Here is a 20,240-nt window from a genome sequence, read left to right as displayed (position 1 = left end):
TAACACAGAATGAGCAACAGAAGGAAAAGATGCCTGCTTACGTACTGACATAGCAGCCCGTTCTACTTTTTCATCATGTGTTGCAATCACACAGATCAGTAATGTGTTTTGGTCTTAATTACAATATTTCCATCGCATGGAAAAAAGGACGTTTAATCCCAGCAGTATTTATGTGCTTATGAGTACTAACACATGCGGTATGAGCGGAGGGGTGTTACCTTTTAGGTAAGGGGAAAATAGTATTACTTCTTTACAAAGCACTGATGGATGATTCTGTTTCTTTGTTTTAAATACAGTTCTGAGGGAAGCAATGAGACTGAAAATTCCAAATCTTCAAACTAGATCTTTCCACACTTTAACGACAATACACCAATGCCAAAGCTTTAATAAAACTGGACATCTGCTATTAAAGCTGAATAATAAAGTTGACAGAACATCTGACAGAAGAGCAAAGTCTTGGGATTCGTATGCTCTGAAAACTGCATTCCCTTGTTTGACAAGTCGGTATGTGCAAGTCAAGAATTGGCAGCTGCACTGGGGAAATGTATCGGCTTTGGGAAAAAATGCTTGCTTTTGGAATGAGGAGGGTTTTTTTCCATCCTGGAAACATTTTGGTGTGGCAACGATGGAAAACTACAAGTTCAGTACAGAGCATATTACAAAGCTAAGGAACATATCATCAAGATTTTACACAGTTGTATCAGCTGGCAAAATTATTCCAAAACACAATAGCCAGCCAGTTAAGAGGCCACCGAAGGCACCAAGGACTAAGCAACCATCCAGAACTAACCAGCCACTACTGTCAGACATGCAGGTAAGAGATAAATTTTACAGTCTTGTATAACATTAAGGGAACTTCATCAGTTTAATTTAGATTCAGATTTGGGGTTAGATTAACATGTTAATGGAATGAACGTGTTTGTCTGGGAGGAGGATTTCATTACTTACCCTATCTGCAAACAGTGACAAGCTAGGTACAAGTTAATGTGTCTGGTATTTTGAAGATAAAATGGAGATTATTAGCAATGTGTAAACAAAATGGGGGGAATATAAGTGGTTATTAATGTGGAAATATGAAATCTTTTAAAAATAATTTTAACCAGTACTCTCACATTACATTCAATATTGAGAAACAACGTCTATCTTTCAGATTAATTTAACTTTCCCTAGGTATCCTTGCTTGTCCAGTTCTACCCAGTTTTAAGGTCTCACTCAAACAGAATGCAAGATGAAAATGAATAGTATAAGGTTTATATTCAGATTAAGTTTCAGATAGGAAACAGAATGGCAAATGTAGCCAGTGCTACTTGAGGAAGATTATTCCATGTGGAGAAATAGCACCTTGATCTCCAGGCTCCAAGGTCTGTAGAGTAACTGCAGCAACAAATTGTTTTGGATGAAATGAGATATGGTTAAGTGGAATAGTGCATACTTGTGGCTGTTTTTCCTTAAGATAGTTCTTTACAAGCCTCAATATTAGCCAAGGCAGGCCTTAAGCGTACTTGAATATAAGATGTCCAAGGAAAATCCTGGTATCAGAAGTGTTACTGTTCTCTTCAAGCTACAGCAACAACTGAGTTACAGGATATTGTTAATAAAATTGTGTTACAGATGAAACTGAAACAAGTCTTGTGCTTTCAGAAATAGCTTCAGCGATGCAAATGTGTCCATTATGTGATCCACTGAATGTGAGCACAGAAGTTTTAATGCTTGCTTTCTTGTCATCTAAGCTTCTGTTTAATATTTTGTATGGTGAGCAGGAGTATGCTTTAATGTAAGATAAAGACTCCATTCAAGACAAATTAGCTCCTGTTTGTATTTTCCCATTCCTTTGAAAAAAGAAAGTGAAGAGTATTAGTCCTGAAATACCATGTAATGTTTCAAGCTTGCTATTCATGCTATGATGCTACATTCAGACATTGCTGCTTTTTGTTGGTGGGTGAAGAACTTTTTTTTAGATTCGTGAGGCTTTTTGTTGTTGGGTGAAGAACTTTTTTTTAGATTCGTGAGGCTTTTAAATGGCAGTACAGATGCAACCAGTTTCTTTGTTTGGCGTTTTCATGCATATTGTATGCAAGTAATACACACTGCCATTTTTACTTTCTTCCAAAGTGAAGAAATGGAGAAAATACTGCCTGACATACTGAAATAAGAATACTTTTCCTAAGAAAGCTTCCACATGGCAAAATGCTGTGCCAGAAATTACATAAACTCAGACCTAACAAAAATATTTGCTGTTTTTGAATAAACCCCATGTGGTTTTGTCAGATATACAGCCCCATCTACAAGAGTCCAGGCTGTCACCTCGACTGCAGGCTGATGGTACTTTGGAATAAGCATGGGTTTTTACCTGTTTGTGTATAGAAGAACAGCTGAAAGATGTGCCTGGTTTCTGCAAGATGGCTGATAGAACTAGTGCAAACGGAGAATCCTTAAGGGGATTTTCAATGCACTGCCGGTTTTCTGTAAATCCTGGTGTTACAAAACATAGTGCTGCCTTCCTGCGCCTGCGTGGAGGCAACCAAGAGCCCTTGGGTAACACAGGCCCTATTACCAAGGCTGTTACCTCAGGGCAAGCTGTTGCCTCTTCTCTTTCCTGCTCTGCCTCTTGAGACACTAGCTCTGGGCCCACTCCTAAGGTTCTCAGTTAGTTGAACCCCGAGGATCTCTGGTGATTTTTGCCTGTGAGGGCGTTGCAGGTGACACCTTTCTTTTGCAGAACACTCTGTGAATGAGCTCCTTCCCACCCCTCCCCAGCACTGGTCTTCATCTGGTGTTTACAGGCAAAGTGCTGAGCAACAGCAGTGATAAACGGTTGCAAGACCAGTTTTTCAGGATAGACAGAGGAGTTACTTGAAAGCAGTTAAGTGATTTAGTTAAGTGATTTAGTGGACTGATCAGTGAGTGGTACCACTACTCAGTTTAGTTAATTTCTTAAAGTCTGATGGCATGAAAAGCCTCTGAGCTAATTTTTAATGCTATAGCCACAAAATATAGAAAAAGCTTGAAATTCAACTAAAGATGTAGTTTTTACTACACTTAGGATAAAGATTGATTCCTATGGTGATAGGAAGATTTAATTTCATCCTACAGGTTTTCTTTCTTAAAAATTTCTGTATGCTTCAAGTGGAAGGGATGGGCTAAGGAGAATTATTACAGTTGTTGGTGATGTGGAGGATGAGTTGTTGAGGTACTTAAGGATGGCTGCTCCTAGGGGTAGCTGTTGTGGTGCTCTGAATAGAATCTCCGTGAAGCCCCAGCTGTTGGCAGAATGGAGGAGGATGGTGAGTAGCTGGAGTTTCTTTCTAGCACCAGTTCAGATCTTGTGCTCTGGGCTTGTTTTGGTTGTTTGATTTTTATTTTTTTTTTAAGTTTGCAGGTGAAAGTCATATAGCAGAAGGCATGGCATTGATTGGTCAGTTAACATATCTGGTTTAGGAGTAGTCGAATCACTCATTGTAGACTTGGCTGTATCTCCACTGTCATGGGAACTTAGACGTTTAGAGTGCCTGTGGACACATATATTTTATGTCACATATATCTCAGATTACACGCAATCCAAATATTCTTCATCAAACAAGATTTTAGTAAAAACTTACGTGAAACAGTACACTATTAAAAGAACCAAACTAGTGCATATCCAAAATGCTATTTCAAGTATGTAGGCTTAGTAGGAAACTTCTGGTTCTAACTAAATGTAAAGTCTTTACATCTAAACTAAATTGCAGCAGTAAGGCAGAAAGTCTGTCCTGTAGTGCATCTGCCCCGAAATGAACGGTAGCACAAATAGTAAACTGTGGGAAGCGTGGAGCAGGATAGAGGTTTTCAGATGATATCTTAGCTAGAAGAGTTTGCTCCCTTAACTCCTGAGTTTCATGGCAGAGCATGTGTACTTCTAATAACCAGAGCTTTCTAGAAGAATTTGAAATATATAATTTGCTTTGTCAGTTTAGGGATTGAGAATGGATTTATACAGATGAAATTGCGATAATACAACTTTAAAAAGTACAGCAGCAAAGGAACTGAAAACAGAGTTCTGTTAACTCAGCCTCATAGCACAGTCATGGAAATAGGCCTGCAAAATTGCTCACTGAATATTGTAATTACTTTTAAAATTTATTTTCTATGTGATCAGTGAATTAAGATGATGTGTAAGGAAAGCTTTGGAAGTGATAACAGAATGTTAACATTGAAGAACAGAAGTTTGGAAGTCTGGTCATGATTCTGATGACTGGTAATGGGCCCTCGAAGGAGGGCCTTGCTGTTTGATAATGTATGATTACTGTGAGAATATAATTTGGATTTTAAGTTGAAGTGTATTATGGTTATAAATGCTTGCAGATGGGTACAGTTCTTTTGTTCATTTGTTGTTAGTTACATCCCAATTTGTATTAGTTACAAAAAGCTGGGAAATGACTGATCCACAATAAGACACACTGCTTTCTGGATATTTTATACTGCATTGTACTAAAAAGCATTATCATGGGACATACATGCTATCAGAACAAAGGAATCCACTTAAAATGAGTAGTAGAATTTGTGAATTAGTTTATTGTGATCTGTTTGATTAATCAAGAAAATCTTTATACAGCTGACTTTCTTATTCTTCACCATGCATGAGTCAATCTCATTGCAAGTCATTTTTGCAGTCATTGTTTTGAATATGGCATTTTAGTTGTTTAAGGTTGTGGATATTGAGACAAATTCTGGCTGTTGTGTCTGGTTTGACTGGGGTGTCAGTTGAAACCATGTTACTTAGTGCAAGATTCAGCTTGGGGTGACACTGTAGATCTGCAGCACCTACAACTGGCCCAGAAGATCTGTTACTTTCTGTGCTGCTGTGTTGCAGTGGCTCATTATATCGACAGTGAGCTTTGTGCCTGGAATCATAGAAACATATAATAGGGTTGGAAAGGACCTTAAGATCATCTAGTTCCACCCCCCCTGCCATGGGCAGGGACACCTCGCACTAAACCATGTCACGTGTCCACCTGGCCTTGAACACCGCCAGGGAGGGAGCATTCACAGCTTCCTTGGGCAACCCATTTCAGTGCCTCACCACCTTTACAGTAAAGAACATGATGTTTGCTTGATAAGCAGGCTGGGATAGTTAACTCCATTTATCTTTAAAATATAGATGCTAAAGGTGGTATTGGGGGTGTCTTGCTTTTGATTTCAGTGGTCAGAAGAGTATGTCAAACTGTAGGATGGGAGAGCAGTAGCAAGTGTGTATCTACTGTTGAAGCATTTGATTGGCATTCAGGGAGGAAGGCTACACTTTGTGGCTCTTTCACAAAGTTATTTGGCGCTACTTTCTCATGTCACCTGGTTTGATCTCCGTCTGTGATTTGCTTTTCCACTTAACAGGGAGTGAGTAATCTCGTTAGTGCTTCTACACCAGATGGACAACATGGCAATGATGTAGAAAAGAGTGAATGAATGAAAAATGTCACTCTCATGATAAATTTGAGGCAAACAGTTGTCTTTATGAACATCTTGCTTCACCCTTGCCCTAACTCAAGTCTCTGTTCCTTTGGCACAGAATCTGATGCAGTGCACAGCCTTTGCAACAGCAGATGAATATCATCTTGGTAATCTGTGTCATGACCTGACTTCACATGGATATGTTGAAATAACAAGTTTGCCTAGAGGTAGATTTTTGAAACATATTAAAGCAACGTTTTACCTTGGGAAATGAAATACGGGTGAGGTAGATAATTTTTATAAATTGATGTATACTTAGTCTGGTAGTCCCCCGGATTATATCCTATTGCCTGTAAAATACTGCTTTGCTTAAACATTCCATTTGCCTAAAAAAAAGGCCCTGCAACTAAACTTTTCAGAATAGAATATATCACGCACTTGCTGTTACCCTGTGATAAATTTACACTAAAAGTACTGAAAAATTAGATGCGTGCAGGAAAGATAAATTTGGGAATTTTCTGATACAAAGGATTTCTATATAAATTCAGTAACTGAAAAAATTCTGAAAGTTTTCCTTAATTAATCTTTCAGTAATGTGATACCATAGTGCTTCAGCTGTCAAAATGATTTTGTGATTTGAAGTGTTGCATCTTCTTTCCATATCCACAGTTCTTTTAATGTAAAAATCACTTAAGGGGTGGAGAGGAAGGCATTCAAGAGAGAGTCTTACTGACTTAAGTGAAAAGAAAAAGATACGTACATAAATGCTTAATTCTAGTAGAGAAAATGCAGTTATTATTATTTGGCCAAATATATCCTAGCAATTGTTGAATGCGGCTTTGCTTAGCTATGTTTCAGGAAAAAAAAAGGCTCTGATTTCCATACAGGGTATCTCTGAAGACTTGGGAAAGTATGGCTTAGAAATAGCTGAAGTATACTACAAGAGAAAAACAAATGGAGCTTTTTATAGCTGAAGGAACCTTATGCCCTAGAGCAGCTGTGGTTTTCGTATGATGGCAGTAGAGTGCCTTTTTCTTAGAGTGAACAGTGGATGAAGCTAAGGGAATTACAGTGTTTATGGGCATTTCAGTAGAGGTTATCAAATACCTGGCTGCCTCTCAAACACTTAATAATCCAAGTGCAGTAATTCTCCAGTGGGTCTTACTCAAAATCAAGTTTTACTCATGGTCATCCTGCTCAGAAAGACAAGGTGCTTTAGAGCTGGGCTTTGTCTTTCTTTGTAGTTTCATTGTATTAAATCCAGCACTAGTTTCACAGCTTTGGAATAGAAACTTTGTATGATGCCAGCAAGACTAGGAATTAACCATAAAGCTGTTGCTGGCATTTTACCCTGAGAGTGGGGGGTTTGCCAGTTCTTCGATTTTCTTTTTGGCGTGTTTCTGACTCCTTACAATAGATACTTCATTTATCAAAAGTTTGGAGGAAGTAATGATGACAGGATGGTGGCCAGCAGATCGGTTGTGTTGTGGTGGTTGGCTTGTGCATGTAGCAGTGGTTGAATCTTGGAAAATCAAAAAACACTAGCACATAGAAATCTAAATCAGCAATTACAGTGTGGATTTGTTGCTTTGCATTGTTCTTCCTAAGCATGAGTATTGTTTTTAAGCTTTTTAAATATATTTTAGAGGCAGGTCCTCTACCTCCACTTACAATGGACCAAATTTTCTCCAATTGTGTATGTTTTGTCTGGGGTGGATAAAGAAAGATAAGGGTGCTATCTGAAAAGTCAAATAAGAAAATGCAGAGAAACATTTCTTCCATGGTGAACTCAAAATTCACAGGCAAAACTTGCTCTAGTGATTCATCAAATCACGTGTTTCTGAACTGGAATAGCAAGTGAAAGGAAAGTTACAGAGTTCATACAGACCAATTGTGTGATCTCAATTCAGGTATTAGCAAAAGTATATCCGATATGTAGTCATCTCTCTCCACTGCCTTAGTCTACCTCGCCTCTGTTGCAGTAAGTCAGAATGTGGAATTTGTATACAGGTTGAGCTTAATGACTTGTTGCTTGTCTTGTGATCTTTCTGCAGAGGATTTGAACTTACTAAGGCTTAGCTGTTAGGCCCTGCAAATTTCTCTTTGCAGAGTCTCACTTTATAATAGAGGTAGGGGGTTTTGCTGGTCTTGCTCCCAGTATTTCTGCAACAAGGTCAGTCATGCTTAAAAGTAACCTTTTTTGTCAAAACAACATCAGGATTTCTGAAATGTTATCTATATAAGCAAGTGGAGCAGATATATAGAGGAAAAAAAAAGAAGACCCTGTTTTGAGAACCTGGCGTCCACAGTTTGTAAGTTGTGGGGCATTCTACTTACACTAGCTCAAGTCTAGTACTTTGTAAGAAATGCCTGTTGGCAGTTGGAGTACCACAGGTGCACTTTTTGGAGTTTCTTTTTCAGTTTAATGCAGCAAAAAAAATACAGTTTTGTACTCTGTCACTGTTCTGCAATGCACATCAGAAGTGTTGTAAATGAGGGTGGCTGGAAGGTTTGTTTCAAAAGCATGCTTCTGAACTGAAGGAAGATGCAGGTGTACCCTCTCCCGGCCTTGGGGTATGTTCTTTCAAGTTTCTGACTGTCAAAGCAGAGTCAGCACAATTTGAGTGCAGATTAGTCCCTTACTGTATAGAAAAAAGAAAGATCTTCCGGGTAAGCAGATTTGAATGGTAATTTCTCTGCAGCTGTGGGCAACTTCGATAGTTGTATGTCCGCTTCTGTATTCTGTTACTCGTTATTTACTATGCCCTGAATCAGTTTTCCCTTAAAACTTGTTCTTCAGAACTGTTGCATTTCATTAACTAAAGGTTCGAGTAAACTTTAGCATAGCAGCTGAGTCTTTCTGGAGCATGACAGTTCAGAGCAGCAGTGTAGTTTAATACTGTAGTTTGCTGGCAAGCATTTCCATCAGAAAAATAAAATATGGGACTAACTGACTGATATGTTGGCATGTAACTGTTAAACTGGAATTACATGCTTATAGCTATCATATTTAGAAGTTTGACCAATTCTTTTTTTTTTTTCATTTATTTCAAACTAGATGCTGCAAATGTTTTGGTGATGGGTACTGAGAAATCTGCAAAAGATGATGATCCTGGCATGATTTTTTTCTTCAGGTAAGCTATAAATCACACCCAAAACTTTTATTAAAGTTTGTTCATAGCACTGATGTGAAAGAAGTAGTGTAGCTTGCTAGAACATTGCATTATAGTACCTCATGAAACTCAAGGAATAACTGTCCAATCAGAATGAGTAAAAAAAAAATCAGAATTATCTAACTGGTTGAAAGATGACTTACCTCTTCATGGGTTTTGTTAAAGTGTGATTCAAAAGCAACAATTAGGTAGTTTTTGTGAAGGTAGTATTAAGTTTCTTGTTCCACAGTGTCAAAAATTGCCAACTGTACAGTTTGAGTGTTGCCCTGCAATACATTTAAAACAGCATAATTACAGCTCAGTTTTTCCTTGAATTCACAGGGAAGGTGCTGTTGTGTTTTGGAATGTGGAAGAGAAAAGTGTAAGTAAAGCAAAATTGTTTGTTAAAACACCATAAGCAGATGTTTTGTCAGTCCCACCAAGGTCAGCAAGGTTGGGCTTTGTTTGGGAGCTTGGATATCTCCATGAAGGACAGATTCTCCTCCTGTTGAGTGCAGTTACTTGCCTGCTGCTGCCTCACCTTGTCTGTTGCTGATACATCACCTTTGAAACTTGACTTTATGCACAAAATGAGCAAATATATGTGTAACATAGAAAGTGAATAACATTTTCTACTCAAGGCAAAAAATCTGAAACTTCAATGTGATGAGACTGGCAAAAGAAAATTCTTGCAGCTGTACACCTCAAAGAAGTTGATGAGAAAAATCAACCTGTGAATGGTTGTTTGAGATGCAGTAATGTAACAGAAAATGTCTTAGAAGAAAAAGATCATTATATTTTGTTTGATTTAACTCAGAAGTATTCTGAGTTTGGATACTCAGAAGTATTCAAAGTTTGGATAACTTTGAAAGAGTCAGAATTTGTAAGGAACTTCTTAATATTATTTCTACCAGTTAGCAGTTTTCCTGAAGGAGGATTTGTACTTGTTGATGTAGTTACTAAGATATGTTGATACTGAAATGACATACCCCTTACGATGATCTGGCACTCTTTGCTGAGCAAGGGGGTATGCCACAGGCATATCTATTCTTGTATTTATAGTCACTTGCTTTTTTTTTAATACATTGATTTTTATTATTGTGGTTAAATAAAACTGGATTCTAGATACAGAGTATGTGAAATTAAATGGTGTATTAAACAGATGATACTGAGATGTACAGAAGTTCACAGAAGGATTTTCATTAAGGTAAATGAAAACACAGAGCAGTTGTTTCCAGATGCGAACAATTTCTGGATTCAAGTTCACTTTTTTCTGTTTCAGACCTGAAATGTTCCTGGTTGCCTGTCTGGTTTGGGGGGTTTCAGTGAATCAGCTGGCCTACCAAAAATACTAGTTCCCCTTCAAACCTTACCTGTAGCACTCTTAGGATGCTACGGCTGTAACTATGCTACTGATTTACAGGTATTACTGAAGACTAGCTGACTAACTCCTGTTGTTTTTATAACTTGGGCACCTCTACCCTCAGAGTACTCTAAAATCTGTTTGCTGTACGTGCTTAAGTACCTTTGAAAATTTGATACCATGTTTTTCTTGTCAGTACTAGTAACTTTAGTTGGTCCTCTGCTGTCTTTATTTATAAAGGAACTGCCTCTCTCTGCTTATGAAATCCTAGTCAAAACTTGAACTCCCAAACAGCTTGCTCAGATAGAGCCAGGTATATGTGTTTTAATGAACTGAAACAAACAAAAAACCCCTACCAGCACCAAACCAAACTGGTCTGGTCTGTAGAACAGAAACTGAAAGTAATTCAGTAAAACAGGACGTAGAGAATCACTGTGAATGGACAAAACTGCTTTTTAAAAGAAACCCCAGAATTGCTATTAAGAGAAGAAAAATTTTGAAATGGACACTGAACAGAAGGAGTAGTAAATAGACTGATCATGAGTAGAAATTTAAAATGTAAACCACTGTTTTCACATACCTGAGAAGAGAGGCTGTGCAACAGCTTCTCATGGAAAAAATAGCAAGGGCAAAAGCAAGACTAGCTTTGAGGTGCAGTTTCATCTGTTTTCTTTTAACAGGAAATTGTGTGACGTGATTGCCTTTAATAGCAAGAGTTTGCATTTAGTGAGTCCTGAACTTCTCATTAAATGTGCTGTGTCATAGCTAGACCCTACTATAAAATAAGGCTGGGCCTCACATCACTTGGTGGCAGCCTTTGTATTACTCCATCTAGCTAAAAGAAAGCTGCCACTGAAATACAATTTCTCATTATCCAGAGCAGTGGAAGAACTTTGGAAGTGTGCATGTTACAAGACATATGAATTTCAGAGAGTCACTTATGGTCTGAAAAGCTTTGTTAAATCTTGCTGTATACTGGCCCTGGGAAGCCTGAGCTGGTTGTAGTTCTGAAGCCTGTTAGTAGCATAATTATTATTGTATTAGTAATGACTTCACAAAGCTGGGTCCAAATGAATATGCTTGTGGAGCCTGGCGTGCTGCATTATGGATTGGCTGTTAACTCTGGCATTCAGTGGGGTTTGCATTGCTGAACTGTCCCTGGACACAGCATAGCTGGTTGGCTGAGCTGACTGTTCTTGCTTAAAAAATGACAATAATTTTTCAAACCTTTTTTTACCACAAGATTTGGAATAGACGGCAGTATTGGTCATGCTAATGCTAAATTCAGGATTATGGAATGAGCAGTTAAGAGCTGTAGGACTGGAGTTTTTTAGTGAAAAATGTTAGGTCTTAAGTAGATTAAGGAAAAAAAAAATCCTTCTTGCAGGTGATCCAACATTTTTTTAGAGTAGTTAGCCTGAAGACCAGCTTTCATGAACAGCTTACTAGCATACAGTTCTGCACTAACAGATGCACTATTATCTGTTATTTTGAAGAAAGTGGTTTAAGTACGACTTAGTAGAAGATTCACCTCTTTATTTAGATATCAAAAATTTGTGGTGGTTTTGTTTGGGGTTTGTGTTTGTTTTTTTTGTTGGCTGTTGTGTAGCTAAATGCCTTTTAAGGTGAGTGCTTTTTTTAGTTCAGAATTTGTTCTAATTGCAGAATGATTTTTATGAGGGGAGCCTTGTAGCTCATAAAAGGAGCAAGGATGAGGGTTCCTACGTCAAATATTGGAGAAGAAAGCTTTGTGAGAGAAAAGGGCTGTTTCTTCCTGCATCAGGTTTTAGTGTGCTTGAGAATAAAATGACAGATTACGCAAGTAAAGCTGTGTATTTAACTGTTTACAGGGTAAAATGTGGGCAGCTGAAACAATTCTTACAGATTTCTGTAGGGGTAAAGGATATCTGTAATATTTCTGTTGTTTCAGCAACCTCTCATAGTTGAAACAAAACTGTTGACTTTAGCAGCAAACTAGTAATTTTGACAGAAACAGCCACCTGAAGTACTTATCCTAAAGATTCATTCCCACACTCAGACACATGCCAGAATCTTGTACGACTTATTGTTACAGTACACACATTGTCTTTGCTGCTGCTGTGGTTAATCCTTACCCTGTTTTATATATGTGGACATTAAATGACATTTTAATCTTCACAGATTGCTTGCAGTTGTTTATAGCCACAAATTCTTCCATGTGGCTACTGATAGCTTCAGAGGTGAATGGTGTTAATAATCACTTTGTTACTTAGCAAACCTATTCATTATTATTTAAATAACTTCAGTGTGGAAGTTGTATTCATGAACCTATTATATGTGAGATCTTTGTAGAGTGATAGTATCCTGCATGGTGACTGTTCCTCTATGTGTGCAATTGTCTTTTGCTTAGATGAAGAGTGTCATGCAAGTGCTAGAACAGCATGAAATTCAGCCATATGAAGTTGCACTGGTCCACTGGGAGAATGAAGAGATCAACTATAGAATAGGAGAGTGAGTAATCTTCAGGTACTCTATATAGAAGCTGATAGACACCTGAAACAAAATCAGATGGAAGCAGCTGGTAAAAATAAACTTGTCCTTACTCTTGTTTCTAATTAGCGAAATAAGGAAAGGAGAAAACAGTAAATCTAAATTGACGTTTTTTCTGTACTGCTAAAATCGCTGTAGTGAGTGTGTTCTTCAGCAATCCCAAACAGAAACTGTGTACCTCACATTAAAAAACAGATACACATTATTGAGACAAGTCTGATTTTAAGGAGGATTCCTTACATCAGTTTTGTTAGTGCCCTGTAGGTTCCCATACAAAAATGTAATTACGCACATATGTCACCGCCTAGGAAAGCTGTAACTTGAATACTGTGGAACGATAACCTGGCAAGTTGTCTTGCCTTGTTAAATAGTGTTTTTTCATCTTGGGGAGCAAATGATCTCTACAGAAATATTTCTCAATGTAAATTATTATATAAATCATCTGTAACTTTTCAACAGAACCAGAACCCAGCTCCTAGACAGGACACTAACACTAGGAGCTGAGCAAATGAGGTTAAGCTTATTTAAGGTAGCCTGATAAGAGGACAAGTTTTTGTTTGGTTTGCTTTTTCTTTTTCCTGGTCATTCAAAAACTGCAGGTGCTACCCAGCTGTGTAATTTGTGATTCCTGGCATATCCCCTTGTGGTTTTGCAAGTTTCATAGTGAGATTGACATGATAAATTAAATGACTGCTACACTCTTTTCATTGCTCCTGACTCCACTGTACAATAGAGGCTTCAGGGAAAGTAACATCATAGCAGGGAGGGAGGGAGGTTGGTAAAAGTGACAGAAGAAAAGGAAAACAAGCACAGATAATACAGGAGATGGACAACAGGAGAGAGGCTAGCATCCTGCTTACTCTGATTGATTTGTGTGTATGTAGTAATATTGTAATCATAGCTTGCTGCAGTTTCATTTAAACCTAGAAAATTTGGTCGTAATATTAGTCTTAGAGGAACTAATTTTCAGTGATTTGTTTCTGTTACTGTCAGGTTGAACATGAGTAAAACACAAGGATGGGGATGATATACATATAGAAGTGGCATGCTTTATATAAATAACCAACCAAGCTTTCTTGCATTGACTATTCTTAAAATGCTCCTTTGCTGGTGGCTTAGTCAATAAAGGTGCTTCAATCCTGTTTTAACAGAGGGCAGTCAAAGCTTCATAAAGGAGAAATCTTGTTAAATTCTGAGCTGGATAGTGATGAAGTTGTTCTGCAGAAATTCGCTTTTTCAAATGCCCTTTGTCTTTCTGGTAAGTTAATGCTGTTTGTTGCATCAGCCTATGCTGTGGATTTTGTGAAATGTTGTCGTAAGTGGGACTTGTACGGAGGCTGGTGTCTGGTTTAGGCAAATTGTAAAGGTTGATTGTGCTTCAGTGGGAAGACTCATTTTCAAAGCCTTTTTTTCAAAGCTTTACCTTGTTTTCTGTAAATTGGAATGCATTCATTCACTGTTGTCTTCAAGTTGAACAAAGCACATTAAGAAACATATGTTGCAACAGAGATACGTTCTACTGACCATCCTGTTCCCCACCCTTGACAGCTAATTCCAGGATAGCAACAAGTGCAGAGTCCAGTATTAGAAAGCTATCAGTAAACTTAGGTAATTCATCCTGACATGATTTCCTCTAGCAGAAAAAGATAGATGCCAGCTAAAGAAGTCATGTAGAGCAGTGATTCCCAGGTGGGAGGTGTACCAGTATCAGGTCTGTGGACCAGAGTCACAGATGTTTTCCAGGTGTACTGGCCATGGCAGGAGGCAGCAGGAGGCACTGGGAAGGAGTTGGGCTCAGCAGTGGGCCTGCTGCTTGAGGAAGTAACACCTCTCTGCTGCTTCAGACCTCAGATGAGGTAGGATGTCAGAGTAGAAGCTGACAGAAGGAAGCCTGTCCTCAGAAAGACCTCTAAAGGGAGCCTGGTCTGTCTACCCCTACTTTTAGGGTGAGTTACAGGATTCCTGTAGTACTGGGGGAAGTGCACGTTTAAACAGAAGAGATACCGAGAAAGAGAACGTGTTTTTGAAGCGATACACCGTTTGATCAAGGAGTACAGCATAACTACATAGTTCTTGACTGTCAAAGAAAGAGCTATTGAGAAAAAAAGCCTTTTGTTTGCTATAGTTTTCCTATTCATAAAGCACTGCATAGAACAGTAGTGCCACATCTAATGGAGCAAGCAATTTATTCCCAGGAGGTAATTGGTACCGATTTATGTTAGAGACATGCACATCATAAAGGAAAACAGTTCAATAATGTTCAATAAAATGAAGGATGCAAGTATAGTCCAGGTTAGATTTATGACACAGCAGGAATCAACCTCTGTGAAATGACCAGTGATAGCTGAAATGCCTGTTGGCTTTTTTTCAGGGGCTAAATTAGATGTCATTTAAGTCACTGACTTGGAGTAGGCCTCTGTATTCAGAAGATGAGTGTGTGTTTGGCATTGGATTTACTGTCAGTGTTCTGACTAGATGACACCATTGATTACTACCATGAAGTAGTAAATGAAAGTAAATGAAAGAGTTCATTTTGATAATTAAATCTTCCCTAATTTCTGCTGAGTGAGTAGGGTTAATTTTTTATCTGTTTCCACTTTGTTCTTGTCGGGAAATCTGCAGACTAAAGAACAAAGGCCTGAGTTATATCATCTTCCTGTAGAAACATCTTTCCAGGCTCGAGCTGGGGCTTGAGGTAGAATTCGTGTTGCCATTGCCTGTGCTGAACAGCTTCCGCAGAAGAGAAGTTGCATCTTCACTGAACAGTATATTCACGTAAAACCAAAGTGGGAGATTGCTTAAGTCGGAATTTAGCTTTAACAAGTACATGTGGTGTGTCTGTACAACCTAACTGTGGTTTGAGTATTCTGCACCACGTACTGGACACATGGAGCATGAGAATTCTGCAGGACACTAGAAAAGCAGTGATTTTGCATTTCTGCAGATTGGAAACTCGCAGACTCTGGAGTGGCACATCAAGCCAGCTGGGCTCCAGCGTGACTCATTATCTCGAACCTCCTTTGAATGTAGTTTGCAAAGATTTCCCACATACAGTGGAGCACTTAAACACACAACTTTTGAGCTGGAGAGGAAACTCCCCAGGATCTGAACTGATGTAACATTATCTAGGTGTTCCTGCTCCAGCAGGGGGATTGGACTAGATGATCTTTCGAGGTCCCTTCCAATCTCTAGCATACTGTGATACTGTGATGGTTTGGAGAAGAGACTTGCCCTCAGGGTGGTTCCATGTGCAGAGCTATGTCAGTGCCCAGTCCAGACTTGTCTATAGGCTTATGAACATTGATCATATAATATTCATGGGAACTTGTTGCAAATACATTGATACATACAAACAGTGCCTGGAAGCAGCACATTGGCAGATTTAAGGTTATGATTACTTGAAGGCATATATACCACTCACAGTGTTCTTATTTGTCACCTCTGTGTTGCAGTAAAGCTGGCTATTTGGGAATCATTATTGGATAACTTTGTGGAATCCATCCAGTCAATTCCTGAGGTGAGGTTTGTTTGTACCCCTCCCCTCCTTTTCTCCTGTGCTTTTTAAAAGATCAGTCCAGATGCAGCTGAGGATATGGAAAAAGCAGCTGAATGCTGAACATGTTTGATGGTAAAGCCATCAACGTGGAAAAGCTCAGAACACCTCCAAAGTGGTGGGACAAGAAGCTGTCAGTCTTTGAAGGGCTGGGAGTGGGGTTCTGCATTGAAATAATGTTTCCCATGTTGTGCCACTGTTGAATGTATGTATGTAACAGGACAAGTGGCATTTAAAAACCTGGCCAAACACCATGTGTGGCAGTTGGGGCTAAAAATAGCATGCTTTAAATGGAATATAATAGAGAGTTTGAGTGAAGTACTTAAATCACAGCTTTTCATGAGAACAACTGAAGTACAAAGCATGTAGAAATAAGTGTAAGGTTCAACAGAGAAAACAGCATCTTTTTTATTATTTGAAGGAAATAAATGGTAATACATTGTTTGTTGTAAGGAAGAAGTCTATTAAAAAGGCTAAAGGTGAAAGAATCTTGTCATTACTTAAAAATAACAGTAGTAGGAAGAAAAAAATTATCTCTTGTTCAGGAAATCATTCATAGAAAATGCTTCAGGATTTTGTTATAGATACTGATGACACACTCAGTGATATATTGGAAAACCTGGATGAACAGTTGGATGGTGATATGCTTACACAGCTAGGTAAGCAAAGTACAAAGCAAACAAAACTTAGATGTTAGTAAGTACAATATACATTCAGATTCTAACTCGTATACATACTTCAGGCTGTAAAACACCAGACCAGTTAACTACTAGTACATGCTACTTGATCAAGCAGTGAAAAACTTGTTACTTTGCAGATACTGAAGTCACGACGGAAGGTAAAACTCTCTCATGCAGATGTAATGCAGAAAATTGGAGAACTTTTTGCTTTAAGGTAACTTTTTTTGTTACCCCCCAAGACATTGTCTTACACAAAACTTTTTTAATTTGTGCATGATACAAAGATCAGAATACACACTAAACACAGGGTGTGGGAGTGGATTCCTTCAACCCTGTTTTGGCTAGAGACGTGTGCTGTTCTTGTTAGAGGACCGCCTACCCTACAGCATCTCAGCTGTAGATGGGCAGTACTAAGTGTATTGTAAATGTCCAATTCCACACCCTTTTCCCTCCCTGGGTCCAGCAGCACCTGTCTCATCACCAGTAACTTTAGTGGATACTAGAGTATGCAGAGGATACCAGGAGATAAAACTGTTACCTACATCACAGAGTTAGTAAAACTCTTCTGTGAGTTCTGTTCTTCCTTTGACTTAATCAGAAATCACTGCTACATTATAAGAATTTAAAGGTTGAGATTTTCCCCTCCCCTCAAGTGACATTTGGCTATTGAGAATACAGAGCATTACATGCTGGTTTACAAAAAACCTCAAACTTGGTGAAGAAATATTACCTATTAAAAAAGCAATTCCTATTTTAAACATTGGGGTTTATATCCTTACTTGAAGGATTAGTAAAATGATGAGCAATGACGTTCTAAGTGTCCAAAGATTTATATGAGGGTGGGAGGTTTTAGCTCTTGGCCTTCATAATGTTGAGACACTAGCCTGGTTCTGAAGGGTGAGCCATGCCCACATGTCCAGCATGCAGTACCAGTCACACTTAAAAGTTCTGAGGTACAGACAAGTTGTTAAGGAGCTCACCAGTAACTCATTCATATACTACCTCAGCTTCAACACAGTCAAGGACTTCTCTGCAGATATCAAAAGTTAATGAAGGTGACCAGCTGAGGATGCAGTGTTGCCATAAGGCAAGTCATTTGTGCTCAGAACTGTTTACCCAGTACAGTGTTCTCAGAAGTTTCAGGAGATGTAGCTAATTTTAAACCCTGACAACAATTGTATTTTTTATTATGAAAGGAGATTCTTTTCACAATTTACTTAAAATTACAGGAAATTTTTCCTGTTTCTTTTGTGTAAATATTTGCTCCTCTACTTACCAAAGGGAAGTTTGAACTACTGTAGTATCCATTTTTTTTAGGCACCGTATAAATCTGAGTTCAGACCTACTAATAACACCCGACTTCTACTGGGACAGAGAAAAACTTGAAGAACTTTATGACAAGACGTGCCAGTTCCTCAACATTAATCGCAGAGTTAAGGTAGGTGTTCTTACTCAGAATTTTCCATGTTCAGATCAGCTGTCTCCAGCTCAGCAGGGTTACATACTGCTCCTGAATGTCTGTTTTAATTGCAGAAACTGGATAAAGAAAAATAGGATCCTGTGCACTGTCCCTTTTTCCATGTGTTCATAAACCACTCATATCTCTTACCCACTTAACAGTACTGCCTCATGTGAATTGATTGCCTATTTCCTGAGCCACTAAATTAGGCTTTATATAGTTATGAGATTTAATTCCTCTTCTGCAATGTATGCAACAAAACAAGTAAAAAAACTTGAGATGTGACGTGTTCTTTTTACAGACATGATCATTCAGGTCAGTTTGACGGGTGACAAGATGCTTACTGCTGAACCAGAATAAGCAACACAAAAACTACCACTTCTGCTGGTTCAGCAGTTTTAAATATTTAGTTACTTTTGAGGCATTCCAGTAGCTGCATCTTCTTTTGCTTATGCCTGTTCTCTGAGCAGGTATCATCTAGAAGCAGTTTAATTCCTGCAGATGCATATCTAAATTCCTGTTATTTTTGTGAACCTATAGAAACAACAGACTTGTTCATATTGAAACCTCTGTTGCTTGTGCACGTTGCCTTCAGGGCTTTCTATTATTTCACAGAAGAGTGTCAACATCCTTTTAGTTCTGTTCAGTGAGCCCTTCTGTGGACTGTGTTCCTCTATTTAGTGATCTCATTGCAGTTACAGAATCCAGGTTTGCCATGTATTTGCAATCTCTTGATGCAGGTAATGAATGAGAAGCTTCAGCACTGCATGGAGCTGACAGACCTGATGCGAAATCACCTGAATGAAAAGCACGCTCTGCGCCTCGAGTGGATGATAGTGATACTCATCACCATAGAGGTTGGTGGGGCTCTTTCCACTATCACACTGAATACATAATAACAAGTGCAATTTGCGTACTTTGAGAATGAAGATTATTTTATTGAGGTAATGCACTATACTGTACAATAGGATTGGTCTTCAGCTCTGTGCAAGGCATTTTTGAATTGCACCTGTAGTTTTTCAGATTATCTTTTTTCCAGTATAAGCTGTTTTAAGAATTATTAAATAAAAACTCATATTCATGTGTTTGCTATTCCACAGGTTCTGTTTGAACTCGCAAGGGTAGTTTTCTGATGACAGAAGAAACTCGGGAAGAAGAAAACTGACAAATTCATATGGCCCAGAAAATTACTGTCTATGGTATGCTTCTGGAAAACAGTGGAATCATGGCTCTTGATAGATACATACATCTTCTACTCAAATAAAAAAAAAAAACATAATAAATCAGTTTGTGAATGTTATTCCCAGCTGCTGTACTAGCGCTGTTAGACAAGTCTGAGTCTGTGAGTAGGCCCAGATGCATGCAGGGCTGGCATAGGGAGAGATTTAGGTTTGTCTTCTTAATAAGCAAGGACAGAAGGATGGATCCCTTCTGTGCTGACTGTACTGATCTGGTGAAGGACTCTATTGCCTTGTCCTAGGACAGTTAAAAAGATGCTCAGTACTTTGCTACTTCATGCATTTCTGACTAAGTTTTCCCCAGCTCCTTCTCCAGTAGCCATGACTGCCCCAAGCTTATTCTCCTTAAGTTATGTGGCATGATTTTAATATACCTGGCAGTTGTATATAATGTTATATTCTACCCATGACAGCAAGGTATTTACATATTTGTATATCTTCTAAATAAACGTAGTCCCATACTTGGCTGAACTTTCATCTGAGGTCACACGAAGCTGTAGCAAAATGATAAACTAAAATTCACAAAGTTTCTCTATCATTAGGCTGTCTACCTGATCATATTTCCTGATTCTTACCAGTACAAGCTGCAAGGAGTGAAGTAGTATATGGTGCGATTGAGCGCACTCTCAGCAAGTCTGTCAGCAACGCCCAGCTCTGTGGTGCAGTTGACATGCTTGGAGGGGATGGCATCCAGAGGGCCCTGGACAGGGTTGGGAAGTGGGCCAGTGCAAACCTCATGAAGTTCAACCAAGCCAAGTGCAAGGTCCTACACCTGGGTCAGGGCAATCCCAGGAACAGCTACAGATTGGGCAGAGAATGGAGTGAGAACAGCCCTGAGGAGA

General features: G+C 38.7%; 1 protein-coding gene across 2 annotated transcripts; it reads left to right on the top strand.

Moving 5' to 3' along the window:
• Window positions 1-225: 225 nt before the first annotated feature.
• Window positions 226-19,414, top strand: RMND1 (required for meiotic nuclear division 1 homolog). 2 transcript variants are annotated; one of them, XM_057405816.1, is made up of 11 exons: window positions 227-814; window positions 5,543-5,651; window positions 8,483-8,558; window positions 8,919-8,958; window positions 12,329-12,429; window positions 13,620-13,726; window positions 15,921-15,985; window positions 16,839-16,915; window positions 18,019-18,139; window positions 18,901-19,017; window positions 19,261-19,414. In XM_057405816.1, the coding sequence occupies exons 1-11, from the start codon at window positions 311-313 to the stop codon at window positions 19,291-19,293; spliced, it is 1,350 nt and encodes a 449-aa protein (XP_057261799.1). In that variant the 5' UTR covers window positions 227-310; the 3' UTR covers window positions 19,294-19,414. The 2 variants fall into 2 exon arrangements, with proteins under 2 accessions (XP_057261809.1, XP_057261799.1); XM_057405826.1 differs by lacking the exons at window positions 8,919-8,958; window positions 12,329-12,429 and having other exon boundaries at window positions 226-814.
• Window positions 19,415-20,240: the final 826 nt, after the last annotated feature.

Source organism: Pezoporus wallicus, unplaced genomic scaffold, assembly GCF_028554395.1.
Source record: "Pezoporus wallicus isolate ANWC-B61680 ecotype Strahan unplaced genomic scaffold, APGP_CSIRO_Pwel_v1 contig_3817, whole genome shotgun sequence".
Lineage (NCBI taxonomy): Eukaryota > Metazoa > Chordata > Aves > Psittaciformes > Psittacidae > Pezoporus > Pezoporus wallicus.
This window is presented reverse-complemented; position numbering and strand designations above follow the sequence as displayed.

What these genes read in the sequence shown, in the direction of transcription:
- RMND1 (XM_057405816.1), top strand. Translation starts at nt 311, where the DNA reads ATGAGACTGAAAATTCCAAATCTTCAAACTAGATCTTTCCACACTTTA. An exon ending in GGAATGTGGAAGAGAAAAGT is followed by an intron (nt 8,959 to 12,328) that starts GTAAGTAAAGCA and finishes TCTTTTGCTTAG; the next exon opens with ATGAAGAGTGTCATGCAAGT. An exon ending in TGATACTCATCACCATAGAG is followed by an intron (nt 19,018 to 19,260) that starts GTTGGTGGGGCT and finishes GCTATTCCACAG; the next exon opens with GTTCTGTTTGAACTCGCAAG.